We start from the raw sequence: 19,604 nt of genomic DNA, 5'->3' as shown, positions 1-19,604 counted from the left end.
GGGTTTTTTTTTGTTATGAACGACAATGACAGAAGTGTGAATCATGATTTTGATTTTTGTCGATAAGAAAAAGGGGACGAGGAATGCTTATTCGAGTCGGGTATTTAGAACCGAATAAGCTCTTCCCGAATAACCCGATAACCGAATAAGCATAATATAAATACCCGAAACCCCAATCGAATTGCTTATTCGGGCCTAATTCGGTTCGGGTTTCTGGGCCAAATTCTCATCCCTACCTTACCTTACCTTACCCCCATCTTATTTAAATAAATTAAAAGATCAATGGCAAAATAGTATTTTTAAGTAAGACAGGGACCAAACGCGCAACAAAAACAAACAATAAAGACCTTCCGAGTTAAAATAATAAGTTAGGGACCAAACATACAAATCATCTCAAACCATAGGGACTAGTCGTGTAATTTACTCAAAATTTAAAGCATGTAGATATTTGAATGAACTCTGACAATGTTTCTGAAAATAAATACAACTAGTAAAAAATTACATGTAGCTTTTGGGGGAATATAAAGGGGTAATACATAAAAGGCTAATAAACTATCCAAAAAGTTTTAAGAAAAACCACTGAACTAAATAAATGTGGTCGTAATATAACAATTGGGAGTAGTAGGTTTTTGTGATTACATTTTATAAAATTAAAAATAAAACAAAATAGAAGGCTTACATAAGTTCCAAAATTAATTAGCAGAATATCTTACATCAATCACATGCTCATTATTATGACTTACAAAAAACAACCTACGCATAGCCTTAAACTCTTAAAACAAAAACAAACAGGGTGATTGAACATTTGAACTCCACTTACAACATTATAACTAACTAAATCCTCATCTAATAAAAACTCATAATCTTATTATCATCTCTCAACGCATGCTGCCCTCACGCAACACATCAATCATGTCATATATCTTCTTATCTGCTTTTCCTTGTATCTGCATTTCAAAAATTACAAAACTTTTTGTTATTTTTTTTTCTTTTAGCAATTAACATTAGTTTAAAGGTATGAAGATAATTAAAAAAAAAAAACAAAAAACAAAAAAAGCACCTTCTTAGCAAGAAAAAGTGCAGCATCAATAGCACCCTCTGCGTAAATTGATCTCCCACAAACATTATGCTGAAACTCGAATGAAACTCTACAAATAATAAGTAATTATAAATTAAGATTTTTCATAGAGAAATATTCAAAATCAATTATTTGATTATAATATGAATCAAAAATAAAAAGCTTACGTTCCATCAGGAGATGTGAGATGATACATATGGAATGCATGTCCATTAAGATGCTCCTCTGGAACACCAACCAATTCAATCTGTTGTTTTGGATCTCGTATCAATTGAACCTGATTTCATGTTCAAAGATAATTCCAAATTAAAATAATAAATAATAATATGTGCAAAAGACGTAAATGCCCTCCTCCTACCTCATCCAAGTCAAAGGAAACTCCAAGTTTCTGGAAACATGAGATGACGGCTTTTGCTGTTCCAGATGTGTCCAACTTTGTCGATTGATGAGATTCCAACACCTGTTTGGTTTCAAAAACAAAAAATGATGTTTAAAAAATTATTCAAGAAATTAAAGGCACATTTAGGAAAAATAAAAGAGAACAAATTTGTACAAAGTTCGAACTTCTTAAATGGGAAAAGCCTCATTAAGTCAAAAAGAAACAGCACCTCTAGTGTATATCCAGAGAATGCTCCAGGAAATTGCTTAGACATTATGTCCATAGCTGCAAGAAATGCCACAACCTAAAAAAAATCAAATGAGATCAAACATCCATTTAAATAAATAAATAAATAAATAAAACTGTTCACCTGTTTTCCCATTTGAGGAGATATGACTGCATAAAGCTTTGCTTCCTCCACAGTTTTATACAAAAGATCCCTATCTCCACCAGTAGTTCCCATCACAAAAGGCACTCCAGTTTTGCAATACAACTCAGCATTATCTGCATAACATAACATAACATAACATGGTGGATGATTCAATAAAAACTAATATGATAATATGTATAGATGATTGATATCATAAAATTACATATTTACCATTTACAGCATTAGGTACAGTGAAGTCTACAATGATGAGATCAGGGTGTTGTTCAAGTAAAGATGCTAAAGTGGTTTCTCTTTCAGAAGGACCATGAACTTGAATATCTTTCCCTCCAACTTGAATTGTTTTTCCAGCATCTTGTTCAATTCCAAATGATGCTGGAACTATATGAAGCCCTGCAGATATTCCTGCTTCAATTACTGCTTGACCCATCTTCCCCATACAACTATTGACCTAAAATAAAAGGAATTATCTGAAAAAAAATTGTATTTGAATGGTGTGAAATTGGAATGGGAGTGAAGAGGTACCATAATTGGGAGAGCAAGAGGTTTTGATTGAGCTAAATGCTTGTCATCAAGGCTCTGGATTTGTGTGTTTAGTGTAGCTGATATTGAGAGTGAACACCTTTGTTTTCTGGTAAAATTAGGGAATTTTGATGGTGTTCTACACCTTGAGAATGATGTGAACTGTTGTTGTTGTTGTTGTTGTTGTTGTTGTCTACCAAGTAGATTCATGGGGAGTTCAAGAACGAAAGCCATTTTGTTTGTGTTTATGCGATTCTGTTTATGGGATATAGTATCTTAGCTCCATTAACAAATTAAATGAAATTTCAAGAGCTCTATAGCATGATGTAATGTTATAGAAACTATAATGTTGGAATAGTACAATTAAAAAACAATTACATTTAGAAACAACACCAATAAACTATCATCCAGCAAAAGCTTCTAAACACCTAGAATAACAACAGTTGCTTCATCAAGAGTTTCTAAAAACAAAGACTTATACACAAAGGTGATTGTCATATGTCTGCATAACATCCATAAGCACAAATGACATATGAATTCGCACAAGAGTATCAGACAGCAGACCACTACATTGACAATGCCAGACATTGATAAATAAATAAATAAAAAAATGAAATTTCGTGTACAGTAGAATGGTAAGAAGGTAAGGTCATCAAAGAAATCGACTAAAATCAGGTATTTATCATAAAACAAGGGTTTAAACTCAACTTAAAACAAACATTAAAATTTTCAGCAAGAAAAACAGAAAAAAAAAAAAAAATGAGAACTGAGGAGTACCGTCGGGGACGAGGGGAAGAATTCGGCGGAGACGCACTGCAGGTGTCGACGGCGCTGCTTGGTCGACGGAGGCCGGCGATGGTATGTCTGATGGGCGGCGAATGGTGGAGGAAGACGTTGTGGGGCGTGGATGTTGAAAGAGAAAGGTGGAGGCGTGTTTTAGGTTTCGGGCAAAATAGACCTCTTTCAGTCTTTTTGAAGTCTCCCGGCTCGGTAATTTTATCAGTACAATTTCATGTCAGTTTTGTAATTACCATCCAAATCAATATAATATCGTTTAAAGACAATTAACATATCAACAACTAATTTATAAATTTTAAAATATATCTAAAATTAATTATAATTAGAAGATATTTCCACGCTTTGCACGTGTTGGAAACATTTATGAATTCTTTTCTTTTGAAATAACATTATTAGCTATAAGATAAGATTTAACTCATTTGAAATTGAAAAGTGGTGGAGGCAAATGCCCATTCGACAACCTAGTGAAGCATTATCCAGCTAATGTTGTTGAGGTTTCCTTCGAAATCAAATCTAATTGTCACAAAACAAATGAATACATTGAAAATTTTAACCGATAACATGTAAATTTCTCATTTATCGATACATGTGGCAAGTAACATTACAGAAAAAAAAATCGCTTTTTATATTAAAAAACAAATATTGTTAATATGACAATCAGAATCTAAGTAGCATTTACAGTCATTTAGACATATATAACAAAAACAGTATATATTAACAAAAACATGTAAGAAACAAATATTTTTTAATATTAACAAAAAATTTAGGCAAGCAAAAAAAATGCTTACACATACATACAGAGAAAATGTAAATCACACATACAGAGAGTGTAAATCTATACATTAATATATCAAGGAATTGCATGGGTGTTTGAGGGCGTAAAGTGGACAGCTGCACAAGATCCAACATTTTGTTTTATATATATATATATATATATATATATATATATATATATAGGGTTTAGATAGGTTGATAACTCATATTTTCCCGAGAACACGAGAACTAAAAATGGAGCGTTGGATCAAAAGTAATTCATTAAGGACATGATCGTCATCTTACCAATCTCATTTAATGTTTAATTTTTTGTGTTATTTAATATATTAATATAAATGTCTAAAAATTTACATCATAAATCAAATTTTCAGATTTTTTTAAATATAATATTTTTCGTTTTTTTTTTAAAATGCAGATTTTTTAATTTTTTATAGAAAACATGAATTTGTAAAACAAATTGAAAAAAAAATATATTTTTTTAAAAACTGCAATTTTTTCAAAAAACTGCAATTTTTCTAATGAAAACTGCATTTTTTCAAAAAAAAAACTACAATTTTTTTTAAAAAACTGACTTTGTAAATAAAAAAAACTACACTTTTTTCAAAACAACTGCAAATTTTTTAAAGAAATTTATATTTTTTTAAAAAAAATGCATTTAAAAAATACTGCATATTTTTCAAAAAAAATGCATTTTTTAGAAAAAAATAAATAAATTTTCAGGTGCATATATGCATATTTTTTCAAATGCATATATGTATATTTCTTATACTATAATATTTGTAAGTAAATCACAAAAAAATCACATTTTTATTAATTAATCTATAAACATAATAGTACAAGTATTTTATTCGATACAAAATAAAATATAAAAAATAAAAAATGCTACAAATTTCAAAGCGTTTTCATGTCTTCGTGTCAATATTTACTTATTTTCTTCAATTTATCATTTTTCACCTCTTCAATATTCACCACAATTTCTTCCAAATCTACAAGAAAATTAAAAAAAAATGATTGATGCAAAAACACTAACAAAAATACATATGTGATTTTCATGTGATTAACATATGAATCACATGCAATTCACATATGAATCACATGCGATTCACATATGAATCACATGCGATTCACATATGAATCACATGTGATTTACACGTGAATCGCATGTGATTTACATGTGAATCAAATGTGATTTACGTGTGAATCACATGTGATTCATATGTGAATTACATGTGAATCACGTGTAAATGTGATTTACATGTAAATCATATGTGACCAACTTGTGATTAAATGTGAATTACAGGTTATCCATATGTGAATTACATGTAATTTACATGTGAATCATGTGTAATTGTGATTTACATGTGAATCACATGTGATTCATATGTGAATAATATGTAATTTATGGATCAAGACATCAAGTATCCAGGCAATTTTTGATTTAGAAAAAATAGACCAAACCGAAATACCTTGATTATAGCCATATATGGCTTCTTGTTTGGTCCTTTAGTATAAGGAACTAACAACATAAGATCCTCCTGCACATCCACAAAGACAGATGATACTTACATGAATAATTTATTCATGGTGCACATATTTAACATCAAAAATATCTATAAAATTACTATCGGACAGAATTGTTGAACATATAAAAAGATTATAGTGTGTAGATATCAAATGAATCTAGCAAAGACTCACTAAAGCAAATCAAAATCCTAGAAATCCCGCTTCATAAACTCGAAGAAAGAGGTTGTTAAAATTAAAACTCAGGTTGAATGATCTGGATCAATAAAATGTGTTTTGGGGACAAAGTTTTCTAACATTGGAACCTTGCCATGTCTGCAGATAGTAGACTGTAATGCTTTGCCATGTCTGCAGATAGTGGACTGTAATGTATTATGTGGCAATATGCAAACACAGGTAATTTTGAATCTTCAATCATGCATTAATCAAATTAATAAACCAACAATTAAAAAGTAATTAGATTTTTTTAGTTGGTTAGGTTAATAAAAACAAATAAGAATATCATACTATGAAATTTTAGATAACAAAAATGCAATAAAAATCATACTGTAACAAATTGAGAGTTATTCTTGGTTTTATTGTTTTTTAAAACATTAAAACGAAACCCTCAAAAGATTTTTTTGATCAATTTGAAAGTTAAAATTATTGTTTCACATGTTTACGTTGACAAAAAAAACTCAAAATAAAAACTCCATTACTAACATATTAGGATAACTTTGATTGAAGTAAATGGAAGAATATCTCACTATTTGGCCTCTGTACAACATATGAACAAAAATAGATATTTAAAATGAAGCAAATATAGATTGAACATTATCTATATACTATTTATCAATCATATGGATAAAGAACATAAGACGAATCATAAAATTAGTTGAGGAATGAAACAAATATGAATGTCTTGGGGAGAGATAGTTTGAGAGATATATAGAGGTGACATCTGAAACCCCATCCAACCTATTTAGTAAAGTTGTCAATTCATCGAACAGTTGGAGTGCACTAAGTATGCAACTTATCATAACAAATTACATTCAAATGAACTAGGGCAACGAAGTATATTAAAATCAAACTAAGCATTACAGGGGCTCAAATCAAATTAATTAAACATAATCTACTGTACTTTTAAGTTTCAGTAACATAAAATTCATTTGATTAACTGATGTAGAAGCAGGATATTAACAGAAGAGATCCTATAGATGAAGATGTTGTACCATGGTGAAAACGATGGTAAAATCAAGACAAAAGAAAAGGAAGATTAATTGAGATATGAATTTAGAAATACATACTATCATCGGACATGTATGTGAGATAGATCGTTGTTCTCTCCGGCTCCGTTTTGTATCAGGTCAATAGAAACAAATCATAGAACTTATGTTCTCGCATCTCTGCCATAGATAGTGATCTTTGGTGTGACGAACAAGATGATCGGCTTGGTTGGACTATAGCAACTACGACTATGATCGACAATGGAATGTCGTTTGGATATCTACCCGATGGAGTTCGATTCAGTTACAGGGATGGCTACTGGAGGGTGGAGGGAGGTAGACGAGCAATGATCGACTTTCTATGTGCGATTTCGATCCTCACTACTAGTTGTTGTTGATCATCGGAAGATCGGAAGACGTTGAGGTGGTGGATTGAAGGAGGAGAGAGGTGGTGGATTGAAGGAGGAGAGAGGCGGTAGATGAACTAGAAGGTATACAGTGAAGAACACGTATGGAAAATAGAAACATTAATTTAGGGATTTTCAATTAAGTAATTTAGTTTTGTTAGATTTTTTGGAATATATTGTTAATACCAGATTTACCCCTAAGGTCTAATGATAAAAACCTAAAATGCCATTAAGTTCATTTATAATTACAATTATGCCATCTTTGATCTCGACCATTAAAGTTTTCGATCTAGTGGTCCACCTTTAGTTCTCGGGTTCTCGGGAAACTATAGGTTCTCAAATGATCCTTCCTATCTCTCTCTCTCTCTCTCTCTCTCTCTATATATATATATATATATATATATATATATATATATATATATAAAATAGCGATAAGAACCATTTTTTCTGGTTCGTCCGGCGCATTTGAGGATATTTAAATCCTCAGGACCGGACCCTGAGGATTTGTTATAATTAAGAGCAGTTGATCATCATGATTTTACACGAATAATATCATAAAAACCAGCAGTAGCTATAAGGCATACAAATATGAAACATGTATATACAAGAACACGTTTAAAGTATAAAGCTGAAAAAGAACCTTAAACCACATCATATATATATATATATATATATATATATATATATATATATATATATTATCTTATAAAAGAAATCTAACTATTTTTAAAAATAGATTGAATATAATAATATTATTTTTTTAAAACGTCCAAACCATTAAACTGATAGTACAAGTAACCAACAATAAAATAATATTAAATTTAAAGTCTCCAAACATTTTAGCTGAAGATACAAACATCTAATGCTTAAAGCAAAAGCTTATACACTCTTTTCGATAAGAATACCTTTTCGGATAAGAATTCTCAAATCATAAAACCATTAATACCATAAAATCTGGGATTCAAAACTTTGAAATTTGAATTCACATCTCTTCCAAACTATATGATGACTCTACCATTCCCCTCACATCCACATTCTTTCTTATTTAAAAACTTGAAACCTAGAATATGCTACCCACCCCTCTCACAACGCCAACCACTCTCCATAACCAGTTTGAAGGTACAACATCCTCCCAAATACTTTCACATTCGTTAACCACTTTCAATCTCTTTGCTTAATCTCTTTCCTTTACAAATCGTAGCTGCACCATTGACCATTTCTCTCTTCCTCTTCCTCTTCCTCTTCCTCTTCCTCTCAGTCACTGTAACACTAGATGTTTTCGCCCCTTCTCCTTCCCACGATACAACCATGCCACCACTGTTATTCGTTTTTGACACCACCACCATCACTCTCCCCATTTACGACCACGACCATTGATCGCCACCAACGCCGCCGCATCTGCTTTCACTCACCATCAAAATGGTCCCTCGCCAAAGTCACATCCACATTCTTTCTTATTTAAAAACTTGAAACCTAGAATATGCTACCCACCCTCTCACAACGCCAACCACTCTCCATAACCAGTTTGAAGGTACAACATCCTCCCAAATACTTTCACATTCGTTAACCACTTTCAATCTCTTTGCTTAATCTCTTTCCTTTACAAATCGTAGTTGCACCATTGACCATTTCTCTCTTCCTCTTCCTCTTCCTCTTCCTCTCGGTCACTGTAACACTAGATGTTTTCGCCCTTTCTCCTTCCCACGATACAACCATGCCACCACTGTTATTCGTTTTTGACACCACCACCATCACTCTCCCCATTTACGACCACGACCATTGATCGCCACCAACGCCGCCGCATCTGCTTTCACTCACCATCAAAATGGTCCCTCGCCAAAGTCACCCTTTAACAGGTAAATTGTCTGAATTTTCCACCGTAGCTACACCACCACACCAACACCTACAACCATCGATGTCTTAAGGTTATTTTTATCCCTTTTGATTCCCATCTAGATTTCCCTTGCCCTCTCTCAAAGTTAATTCCCATCTTGATTTCCGTTTCTCTCTATTTCCCCTATCTTAAAAACCCTAATTTTTTCACCACAATCTGTAACATCCCCCTCTGGCACGTATCACAATATTGTCCGCTTTGGGCTCCCGGCATGAAAAATTCCCAGGGGGTCACCCATCCCTGGATTGCTCTCGCCCGAGCACGCTTAACTGCAGAGTTCTTATGAGATCTGTTGCCCTCACGGCTTTAAAACACGTTGTGACAATGAAGGTATCCACACCCCTTATAAGGAAATGTTTCGTTCTCCTTCCAAGCCGATGTGGGATCAGATGCAACCCACCTTCACCCCCCCCTATTATAGGGTTTGACGTCCCCGTCGAACACATCGACCCGTGCCCCAGCTCTGATACCATTAGAACCAATCCAAGACACAGTCACAAGAGCTGATCTACCATCCAAAACTGACTCCATTCATTCCCCTTGAACCCTTCGATCGATGCCCTCGGCATAAAGATACCCCAATCCTCAACCCACGGAAACGAAGATTCTGCACAAAACACTCGTGATACCCAACTCGAGGTCTTACCGATAAACCAACCTGATACTCAACTCGTGAACCGAGATCCACGTATCTGCACTTGCATTTCTCCCGACACTTTCTGATTCCCGACAACCCCTCACTAGACTGAGATATAACGGTTCCCAAACCAATGCTGAAACTACCAGTCTCGCACCTGATCCAACTACCCGGTTCCTAATAGTCCAGATAACAAGGTTACATAGCCTATGAACCTCTCTGCGTCACACATTGTCCAACCACTCGATCCAACGACTCAAGATCCAAATCCTTGACCCGACGGTCTCGACCAGGTCCCACCTGTATTGCTAAAATCACACGGGCCTCGCCCAAGGGTCCCATCCGCCTAGAGCTATGCAGGCCCGACTCTGCTACGGACACCAATATTCCACAACCCAAAACAGAGAAATACTCCTCGACAATCCTGGTCGGCGTGCCAAAGGCACAACTGATTCCCCCTTTACACTCATGACCATCGCCAACGATAGTCTACCTTGACTGGTGAATGCTTCGATCCCCTCGCAGTCTTACGACACTTCAAATCAACCATGGTTACCACCCATGGCCTTACCACACCTTAACCATCACAAATCTAGGCACCTGAGTCGAAACCCACATCCAACCAGGTGTTCGGGTCATACTTCGGATTCTGAAACCCTCAATAGACAAAAACAGGCAGAGAGGCTCTAACACATCCCTCGATCTGGATCCATCCACAAACCTGCGATGCATAAAAAAAGGATGCCGACCAGCTGCTGGAAGTTCCCTGAACTCCCACTTACACAACCTCAATCTAAACGACCACTTAGGTCGTCTCTCTTCCTAGTCAGGATGTGAAACTTGCGCTAGTTCCACACCCGATTCAACTCTGGAAATTCTGATCGATTCTCCCCCACTTGGATTCGACGAAGCTATTTCATCCTGTTGAATCATAAAAGTGACCCTCTTGAACTTCAGCTACCGCAACCATTTCTGCTACCGCAACGGTTCAGCACCCGCAGTCATCTTGTTCATCCGCAACTACAACCGGAGTCAATCTTCCGCAGTCAATTTAGCTAGATTACTTTACTTGTCTTTATTGTAATACACTCTATGGACCAGTATGCCTTGCTTGGCTACTCATAGAGATGTAATCTAGTGTTCTTCATGAGTCTCTATAAATAAGAGCTCATTCTCTTGTATTTGATACGGATAACTTATGCATTCTATCTGAATACACATTTCTGAATTTATCTTTTCTATCTCTCCATTACTCATCTCTTTCTACTTACCAGAATTCATCTGAATATAATCTCTCTTCGGAGCAAGTCTTCTGTGACTTAATCACTAAGTTTGATCTTCCTTATTAACTTGGTTTGAATGCATTCCTCGTTATGAATCAACTTAAGTGTATACTTGATATAACAATTGTTGTCATTTCTATTTCTTTACTTTTCCGCAACTAACTCTCTAACTATCTAACTATAACTTATTTATATTATTGTTGAGCTTTTAGATCCTTTGAGATTAACTATTCCGCAATCTACTTGTTCTAACATTTGTTCAAGTGTGTCTCTAAGTTTTTCTCTCAACAATTGGTATAAGAGCCATAGTGGTTGCTTTTTGAAAACGGAACTCTGATTTTCCAAAAGGCTTTCTATACCACTTAAGCTCATTTCTCAAAAAAAAAAAAAACAACTTCAAAATGGCACAATCGTTATCTCTGAATGTTTCCAACAGTGTTGGTGGTTCTAACCGAGCCCCAATACTGGTAGCAAATGAATATCATCACTGGTCACAAAGAATGGAAAGGTACTTGAGAAGACTTGGTAGAGATGTATGGCAATCCGTAGAAGAAGGACCACATGTCCCAGTCCTTACACCTGTTCAAACCGACGGCGCTACAACCAGATTAGGAGGAGGTCAACCAGTCATGAGCCGTCCCACCAAGGATGATCTCGATAAAATGGAAAATGATGCTGTTGCTTTTTATGAAATCTCCTGTGGAGTTGCTCCTGACAACTTCGATATTATCATAAATTGCAAATCAACAAAAGAGATATGGGAAGTTCTCAAGAATTTGTACGAAGGCTCAGAACAAGCATAAGACAAGAAGCTTACAACCGCACTCAATGAGTTCAACAACTTCAAAGCTCATACTGGCGAAAGTTTGGAAGACTCCTTCAAAAGGTTCAACGTGATAGTCACCAAGTTATCCAATGCGGGCACCATCCGCAGTAACCATGAAACCAATCTTCCGTTTCTTAATGGTTTGGGAAGACATTGGACTACGGCTAAGATGATAGTCCAAGGCGATAGAAAGATTCACTCTTTGTCACTCTACAAGCTCTATGGAGAGCTGCAAGCACAAGAATTCACCGTACTCAAAGACTGTGCTGATTTTGGAGGACCACTTGCTCTCATAGCACAAACTCCACCGCAGTCACCTTACTCTTCCACGTATGACACTCCACCGCAGTCATACGAAGCTGATTCAGAGTATGATGATGAAGAAGAATTTCAGAAGGCTATTGCTCTGGTTAGCCAACAGTTCAACCGTCTACCACCTCCTTCCTTCCGCAAGAATCAACAGTTCAACAAACCTCCATTCAACCGTAACTTCGGTTCCCAGAATAACCATTCTCGATATCCCAAAAGTTCTCATCCACCACCGCAATCTCAAAATAATCAACCAAAGGAGGTACCACAGTCTCCTCAAACCATTGACTCCGGTATTCCTTCAGAAGCCAAGACTGATGTTGTAATTTGTCACAAATGCAACAAAGAGAATCACTTTGCAAGAGATTGTAAGGCCAATGTAGTGAAAGACAGAGCATTCTACCTTAGAATGGCTCAAGAGTTGGAAGATAAAGAAAAAGCAAGGGCATACGTGGCCCATGTCAAAAGAGACCATCAAGTTTGGTCATCCGGAGACGAAGATGAAGCCATCAGCAATGTCAAAGGAAAAGGGAAAATTTGCATGCTGGCCACTGCGGATGATGATGGGTCTACAATGCTGAACAAGAACTACTGCTACATGGCAAAGGATGGAACTCTAAGCATCGTCGAACAGGTAAAACTCATGATCCAAACTCTAAATTATAGCATGCATGACTGTCAACCCTACATAGATGATCTTAATGACACGTGTGCTGCCGTCCTTACAGACTATAACAAAGCCTTAGATGAGAAGAACATTGCGTCCCAAAAGATGTTCCACGTAAGAGGACGACTGGATAACAAGAGACTTAAGATGGCTATGTTAGAGAAGGACCTAGAGTTAGAAAAAGATGCAAAAATGTTAAGTGAAACCCAATTAGAGATAGCTTTGAACCAGAGAGATTTAGCTCAGAGCGAAATTGTACGCTTAAATCTCTTAATTGAAAAATTGTTTAATGAAAGTGAAGCTATTGAAAATTTGGTGAACAATGGAACCGTGGACAATACATACAATTGGGGTTGGTCAAATGGATATCCTACCGCAATGGATTCCTCACCCCGGTTCAACAAAGACAGACTGTATGTCCCTCCTGACCGAGAATTTCATTTCCCAGTCAATGACAAGACCTTTCACGAAGATATCAAAACTCACTTCGGTAGACTGCATACTCTAAGCAATAATTGTGTCACTGAGGAAATTGTGCCTGAAGTTTCGGGTCACACATGTGATCTAATACCTATCTGTGGCACCATCTACCCAAATTCTCAAACATCATCCGTAGTTGATGAAGAAATTGTCATTGAAGGTCCCGAAGTCTCAAAAGACTTTCCACCGCTGTCCTCAGACCGCAGTGAATCACACTGTAGCCAAAAGTTCCACAAAAGTCCCACTGCAGTGTCAACTCAGACATACTCTGCAGTAGTTAAAACATCACTACCGCAGTCCTCAGCAAAAGGAACTGTGACTCTTCAGGCGATTCATCATGAATTACCTATAGAGAACTTTGAAGTGGGACAATGCTCTCAGATCCCAGAATCTTCAAGTTCAGATGACTCAAGCCCACGTTTTCACAATCATTCTAAGAATTCCAAGAAACCGCAGTTGAACAACAATGACTGCGGTTCACCAAAATCCTTGGCCAAAAAGACCTTCAAAGAGGAAATTAGATCTCGAGGCACAAACAGACAAATTTTTTCAAAAATTAAGAAGCATGTCAAAATTCCAAAGTCCAAGAGTCCAGAAAAATTTGTCTTCTCACACTACATGTCAAGAAACTCTCCTACCAAGAAAACAAACAATAAGGAATGTCAAGCTTAATCAGTCATTCCTAGTTCCTCTAACAAAAATCAAAAGAGTGTAAAGTCTTTTCAAAACAATGGCTTTCAAGTGTATTCCTTGGACGATCCAAAATGGAAGGGTATCTTACCCATTCCAACACTTTTAAAGTCACATCAGAATTTCAAAAGGTGGAAAGGCATTCTACCAACTTTACCAAAAAGAACTGAGAGATCTACACGTGCAAAATCTTTTCAAAAATGCACTTATTCAAAACCCAAGAACACTCATGTCAGGAATTACCCACCTTGGACCGGTAACAAGTCCAATTCATCCTTTAAACCGCTGACCAAACATAGTGTCAGATCAAAAAACAAAACCTCCTTTTGTAAATGTCAGTGTAGTTGTCAGAAGGATTTATCTTATGTCAAATCCAATCGGAGTCAGAAACCTCGTACTTTTTCAAAAACTCACAACACTCCAAATCTGCTCAAACACCCAGGACTAGGATCAAAAGTTGACAAGAGACCTGTCCCTGCAACCTTAGTCCATGCATCATTCAGAAACGCATCAGTAGTCCCAGGCTCCAAACTAGTTTGGATGCCTAAACTAACCATGTAATTCTCAGGCTTTGTGCAAGGAGGAACAAGAAGATGAGTGGTTAATTGACAGTGCCTGCTCCTTGCACATGACCGGAAGGTTAGAGTACCTTCGGGATTTCAGGCCAATATGCAATGGTGGAAATGTCACATTCGGCAACAATGCGAATGGTGTCATCCGCGGTTACGGTGTTCTCACTACGGGGAACTTTTCCATTCAGAAGGTTGCTTATGTAGAAAGCCTCAAACACAATCTCATCAGTGTTGGCCAACTATGTAAAGCAGGACATCGTGTTAAATTTGATGATCAATTTTGCTACGTAATGACAAGTGACAGGAACACATGCCTGATCAAATCCCGATCCGAAGGTACCATGTACCCTTTGGATGTCTCTCTGATCATTGGTAGACCGCAGTTGTGTTTCCTATCCAAAGCTATATCTGAAGTCAGCTGGCTATGGTACCGCAAGCTAGCTCATCTCAACTTCAGGTACATCAACAATCTAGTCACCGGAGAACTAGTCCGCAGTCTCCCTATTCTCAAATTCAGCAACGATACTCTCTGTCCGGCTTATGAATGTGGTAAACAATCCAAAGCAAGTCACCCTCTGATAATGGACTCTTCTATTTCTGAACCACTGGAGCTATTGCACATTGATCTCTGCGGTCCATCAACCGTAGCCAGTCTCCACCACAAGAAATACATACTGGTTATTGTTGATGACTTTACACGCTTCATATGGGTCTTCTTCCTCAGACTCAAATCAGAGACACCGCAGATTTTCATCAACTTCATCAAAGAAATCGAACTTCAGATCAAGCTTCCAGTTAGACGCATCCGCAGTGATAATGGCACTGAGTTCACTAATCATCTTCTCAACAGTTTCTTGGTGTCAAAGGGCATCACTCACAACTTCTCAGCCCCATATACACCGCAACAAAATGGAGTAGTTGAAAGAAGGAACCGCACACTAGTAGAAGCAGCCAGATCCATGCTTAACTTCGCCCATCTTCCTCTCTACTTCTGGGCTGAAGCTGTAGCAACCGCATGCTTTGTCCAAAACCGAAGCATTGTGTGCAAACGCCTCAATAAAACACCATATGAGGGCCTTAACAACCGCAAGCCAAATGTTCGCTTCTTTCATATTTTTGGGTGTAGATGTTTCGTGATCAACAACAGAGATCAGCTCAACAAGTTTGCACCGAAGTCTGATGAAGGCATATTCCTTGGTTATTCCACTAACAAGGTTGCTTATCGAGTGCTCATCAGGCGTACAAGGCTGATCATTGAAAGCTTCGATGTGAAATTTGATGATTCTCACATCCGCAACGCCCCTCCATCCACTGAAACCACTGAAATCATGGAAAGCAATATTCCTGCCTCTTCAGGTCCCTTAAATCTAGTTGAATTCAATTATGACGATCTTTTCGACCCTGTTGAAACGGCGAAACTATCCGAGGTTCTTGTGTCACCCGCAGCTCAACAACAATACGCTAATGTTTTTGGACCACCTCTATCTGAAGTAGCATCTCTCAATACTTTCACCTCTCCGATTGAGGGGGAAAGCTCTACTCCGGATCAAGCAACAACCGTCGAGGTTCCAGTACCTGATGCTGTTCAAAGTCCCACCCGCAGAGAAGCATTACCATCAAACGTATCTTCGGATTCGGATGATGAAATCATAGAAAACATTGACACTAGAACCGATCCAAGGATTATCACTCTCCCATCCACAGTCCAGGGGAACCTTCTTAGGTTCCAGAGGAACTCCCATCAGCAGTCCAGGGGGAACCTTCTCAGGTTCCAGAGGAACTCCCATCAGCAATCCAGGAGGAACCTCTCCCAACTGTTCAATAAAACTCCACTCTCGTTCCAACAAACCAAGATGACTCAGCAGGATGTTCTCAAATCCAGGGGGAACTGCCATCTCCAACCGCAGATTCTTCTGATAGTCAAGATATTCCCTCTACCGCAGCCGCTGATCATCTGCAGCCCCGTCTACATGTATGGACGAAGGACCACCCACCAGGTCAAATCATCGGCAACCCATCCGCAGGCATCCAAACTCGATCTTCCCAGGACCTATCTAACCACTGCCACTACGCAACATTCATGTCCTCGGTAGAGCCCAGAACGATCAAAGAAGCATTGCTTGAACCTGACTGGATAGCTGCAATGCAAGAAGAGCTAGAAGAATTTCAAAGAAACAAAGTTTGGCAGCTCGTTCCGAAGCCACGTGGTCACTCCATTGTTGGCACTAGATAGGTGTTCAAAAACAAGCTGGATGAATCTGGTGTGGTAGTCAGAAACAAGGCAAGGCTAGTTGCAAAGGGGTATAGTCAACTTGAAGGCATTGACTACGATGAAACGTATGCTCCGGTAGCACGCATGGAAGCTATCCGGATCTTCCTTGCATACGCAGCCCACAAGAACGTCAAGGTACACCAAATGGACGTTAAGAGTGCCTTTCTCAATGGGGAACTAAAAGAAGAGGTTTATCTTCAGCAACCTACAGGTTTTGAAAATGTTGAATTCCCAGACCACTGCTACAAGCTTGAAAAAGCAGTCTACGGTCTGAAGCAAGCCCCAAGAGCATGGTATGAGACTCTTTCTGAATTCCTCGTCTCATCCGGGTACAAGAGAGGAGTAATTGACCCCACGTTATTTAGAAAAGCAAATGATGACCACCTTATGCTTTTACAAATATATGTGGATGATATCATCTTCGGTTCGACTGATCAAGGCATGGTGGATGAATTTGCTAAGCTCATGACCAATAAGTTCAAAATGAGCATGAATAGAGAGATCAATTTCTTTCTAGGACTTCAAGTGAAACAAATTCCGCAAGGGATATTCATTCATCAAGAGAAATACACCACTGAACTTTTAAAAAAATATTCCATGGACAACTGTTCTTCTGCTAAGGTCCCCATGGCATTCGGTTATAAGATCTCTGCTGATCCCGCAGGCGAATCTGTGGATCACAAGACTTATCAAGGTATCATTGGTTCTTTGATGTACCTCACCGCAAGCAGGCCAGACATTGTCTTTGCAACTGGTGTATGTGCAAGATATCAGGCGGACCCAAAAGTGTCACATATGACTGCAGCCAAACAGATACTACGGTACCTGAAAGGAAGCAAATCTCTTGGTCTATGGTACCCCGCAGGCAATGACTTCAGCCTGCAAGCTTTCACAGATGCGGATCATGCCGGATGCAGATTAGACCGTAAAAGTACTTCAGGAGGATGTCAATTTTTGGGTGGAAGACTTGTCAGCTGGTCTTCAAGGAAACAAAGTTGTGTTTCTCTTTCTACTGCAGAAGCTGAGTATGTGGCCGCGGCCAGCTGTTGCTCTCAAGTCCTTTGGATGAAAACTCAACTAATGGACTACGGGTATAGAATGTTGCGGATACCGATCTATTGTGACTCTGAAAGTGCTATTGCTATTTCTCACAATCCAATTCAGCACTCCAAGACTAAGCATATTGAACTACGGTATCATTTCATCAAAGACCACATCTTGAAAGGTAACATTGAACTCATCTTTGTCCCTTCTCATGAAGAGATTGCTGATGTGTTCACAAAAGCGCTCGACTCCACAAAGCTTAACACCTTCCTGCAAATGTTAGGAATGATGAATCCAGACCCGCAATTCTTTTTGAGTTGTTAGCTACCGCAGACCATCCTTGGTCTCCGTTGCGGTTCTAACTGAGAGTTACTTATGATAGATGGTTTTGGTACCGCAGTCTAGGTACCGCAACCATATATCATACTTATCTCTCATGGGTCTTTATTGTCTGTTATTACTAATCTTTGTACAAGTGTTTCTTCTCAGTTCCTCACTGCAGTCTTTTCCTTGTCCATCCGCGATGACGTTCCCAACCGCAATGAAATTTCCATCTGCGATGACGTTCCCAACCGCAATGAAATTTTCATCCGCGATGACGTTCCCAACCGCAATAAAGTTTCCATCCGCGATCATTGTGATAATTTCTCAACTGTTTCATCAACGCTTGAACCTTTGTGTGCTATTTAATGATCCTTCATTAAATAAGAACATTAAATAAAAAAAAACATTCCCTTGCGAAACTGTCTCATTCTCTTTCTGAATAAACCTTGAGTCAGACCTATTTTAGGGATGATGACAAAAAGAACGTGTTTCAATAAACTCATCCTTAATCTGTCTTTTCCTCTCTCCAGCACGTCCCATCCGTTACAACTTCCTTTCCCCTCACCCCACGATTACCTGACACATTGATAGATGTCTGACTTTTCATTAAATGCAGCCCTCTTTTAGTAAATCTCCCAAATCTTTTTAAACCGTTTTAATTATTTGTGGCTGAGATTTAATCTCAAATTCAAAGATTCCCCCCAAATACCAAACGACGTTTTTACCTTATCTTTACCTTTTACCTAGGGTTAAAATCTTTCAACCCTTTATAAACCCATCTTCTTCCCCAAATTCACTTTACGCTTTCTGAACATCGATCATTCCCTCTCAAAAAACCTTCAAGAACTCTGTTTTCTGTTTTATCTCTCAAACTCCAACAATGGTGAAATCAGGTGCATCAAAGAAACAATCCAAAGCTTCAGGCTCGATGAATCCCACTGGTTCCGACTCTCCAACAATCGCGTCAGGCAATTTCCGAGCAGTGTTTGAAGATCATTCTTCATACAATGCTCCAACCAAGCTTATGATCAAATTTCTGAAGAACCATCCACTCTTTGGTCCCTTCGACGCATTTACAGATGTTGTTCCAGTTTCTACCCTCTTCAAATGTGCATTTTCTGCTTACCGCCCAATCGAAAACCCTCAAGAAGTTCACCTCAACCTCATTAACGATTCTTTGGTCATCCTGTCCAAAGAAAAGTTTCTCACTGCCATAAACCTTCTGGTTCATCCATCCATCAAGATCTTTTCTCCTTCCATGGCGGATGTTACCTCTGCCCTTTACCAAATGGGGTATCAAAAACCAATTCGAGGAATTGGTGAGTTCAAGAAAAACCAATTGCCTACGGTTTGGCAGTTTGTGTGCCATTTTGTCATCCGCTGTCTATCCGGCAGAACCGCAGGCATAGACAACATGGGACTCAAGCTATTGGAATTGGTGTGGAGCATATTCACCGGACACGACGTAAACTACGGGCAGATCCTATGGGACAATTTCCTTCAATACATTCCCAAAGAAAGCCCAAGGGAGAAC

At 38.0% G+C, this 19,604-nt stretch overlaps 1 protein-coding gene across 1 annotated transcript; it reads right to left on the bottom strand.

Moving 5' to 3' along the window:
- Positions 1-675: 675 nt before the first annotated feature.
- Positions 676-3,331, bottom strand: LOC145165502 (4-hydroxy-tetrahydrodipicolinate reductase 2, chloroplastic-like). The gene is made up of 9 exons (XM_079084239.1): positions 3,145-3,331; positions 2,371-2,622; positions 2,059-2,296; positions 1,828-1,961; positions 1,687-1,761; positions 1,437-1,538; positions 1,246-1,355; positions 1,061-1,148; positions 676-947 (listed from the first exon to the last, which is right to left on the bottom strand). Exons 2-9 carry the CDS (start codon positions 2,599-2,601, stop codon positions 879-881), a joined length of 1,047 nt encoding a protein of 348 aa, XP_078940365.1. The 5' UTR covers positions 2,602-2,622; positions 3,145-3,331; the 3' UTR covers positions 676-878.
- Between the last annotated feature and the right edge of the window lie 16,273 nt (positions 3,332-19,604).

The sequence above is a fragment of the Lactuca virosa genome, chromosome 3 (genome assembly GCF_052849685.1).
Source record: "Lactuca virosa cultivar CGN04683 chromosome 3, Lactuca_virosa_CGN04683_v6, whole genome shotgun sequence".
Classification (NCBI taxonomy): Eukaryota; Viridiplantae; Streptophyta; class Magnoliopsida; order Asterales; family Asteraceae; genus Lactuca; species Lactuca virosa.
The sequence above is the reverse complement of the archived record's forward strand: the minus strand, read 5'-3'. Positions and strand labels throughout refer to the sequence as shown.

What these genes read in the sequence shown, in the direction of transcription:
- LOC145165502 (XM_079084239.1), bottom strand. Translation starts at nt 2,601, where the DNA reads ATGGCTTTCGTTCTTGAACTCCCCATGAATCTACTTGGTAGACAACAA. An exon ending in CTCTTGCTCTCCCAATTATG is followed by an intron (nt 2,297 to 2,370) that starts GTACCTCTTCAC and finishes CTTTTATTTTAG; the next exon opens with GTCAATAGTTGTATGGGGAA. An exon ending in TTTCCTTTGACTTGGATGAG is followed by an intron (nt 1,356 to 1,436) that starts GTAGGAGGAGGG and finishes ACATGAAATCAG; the next exon opens with GTTCAATTGATACGAGATCC.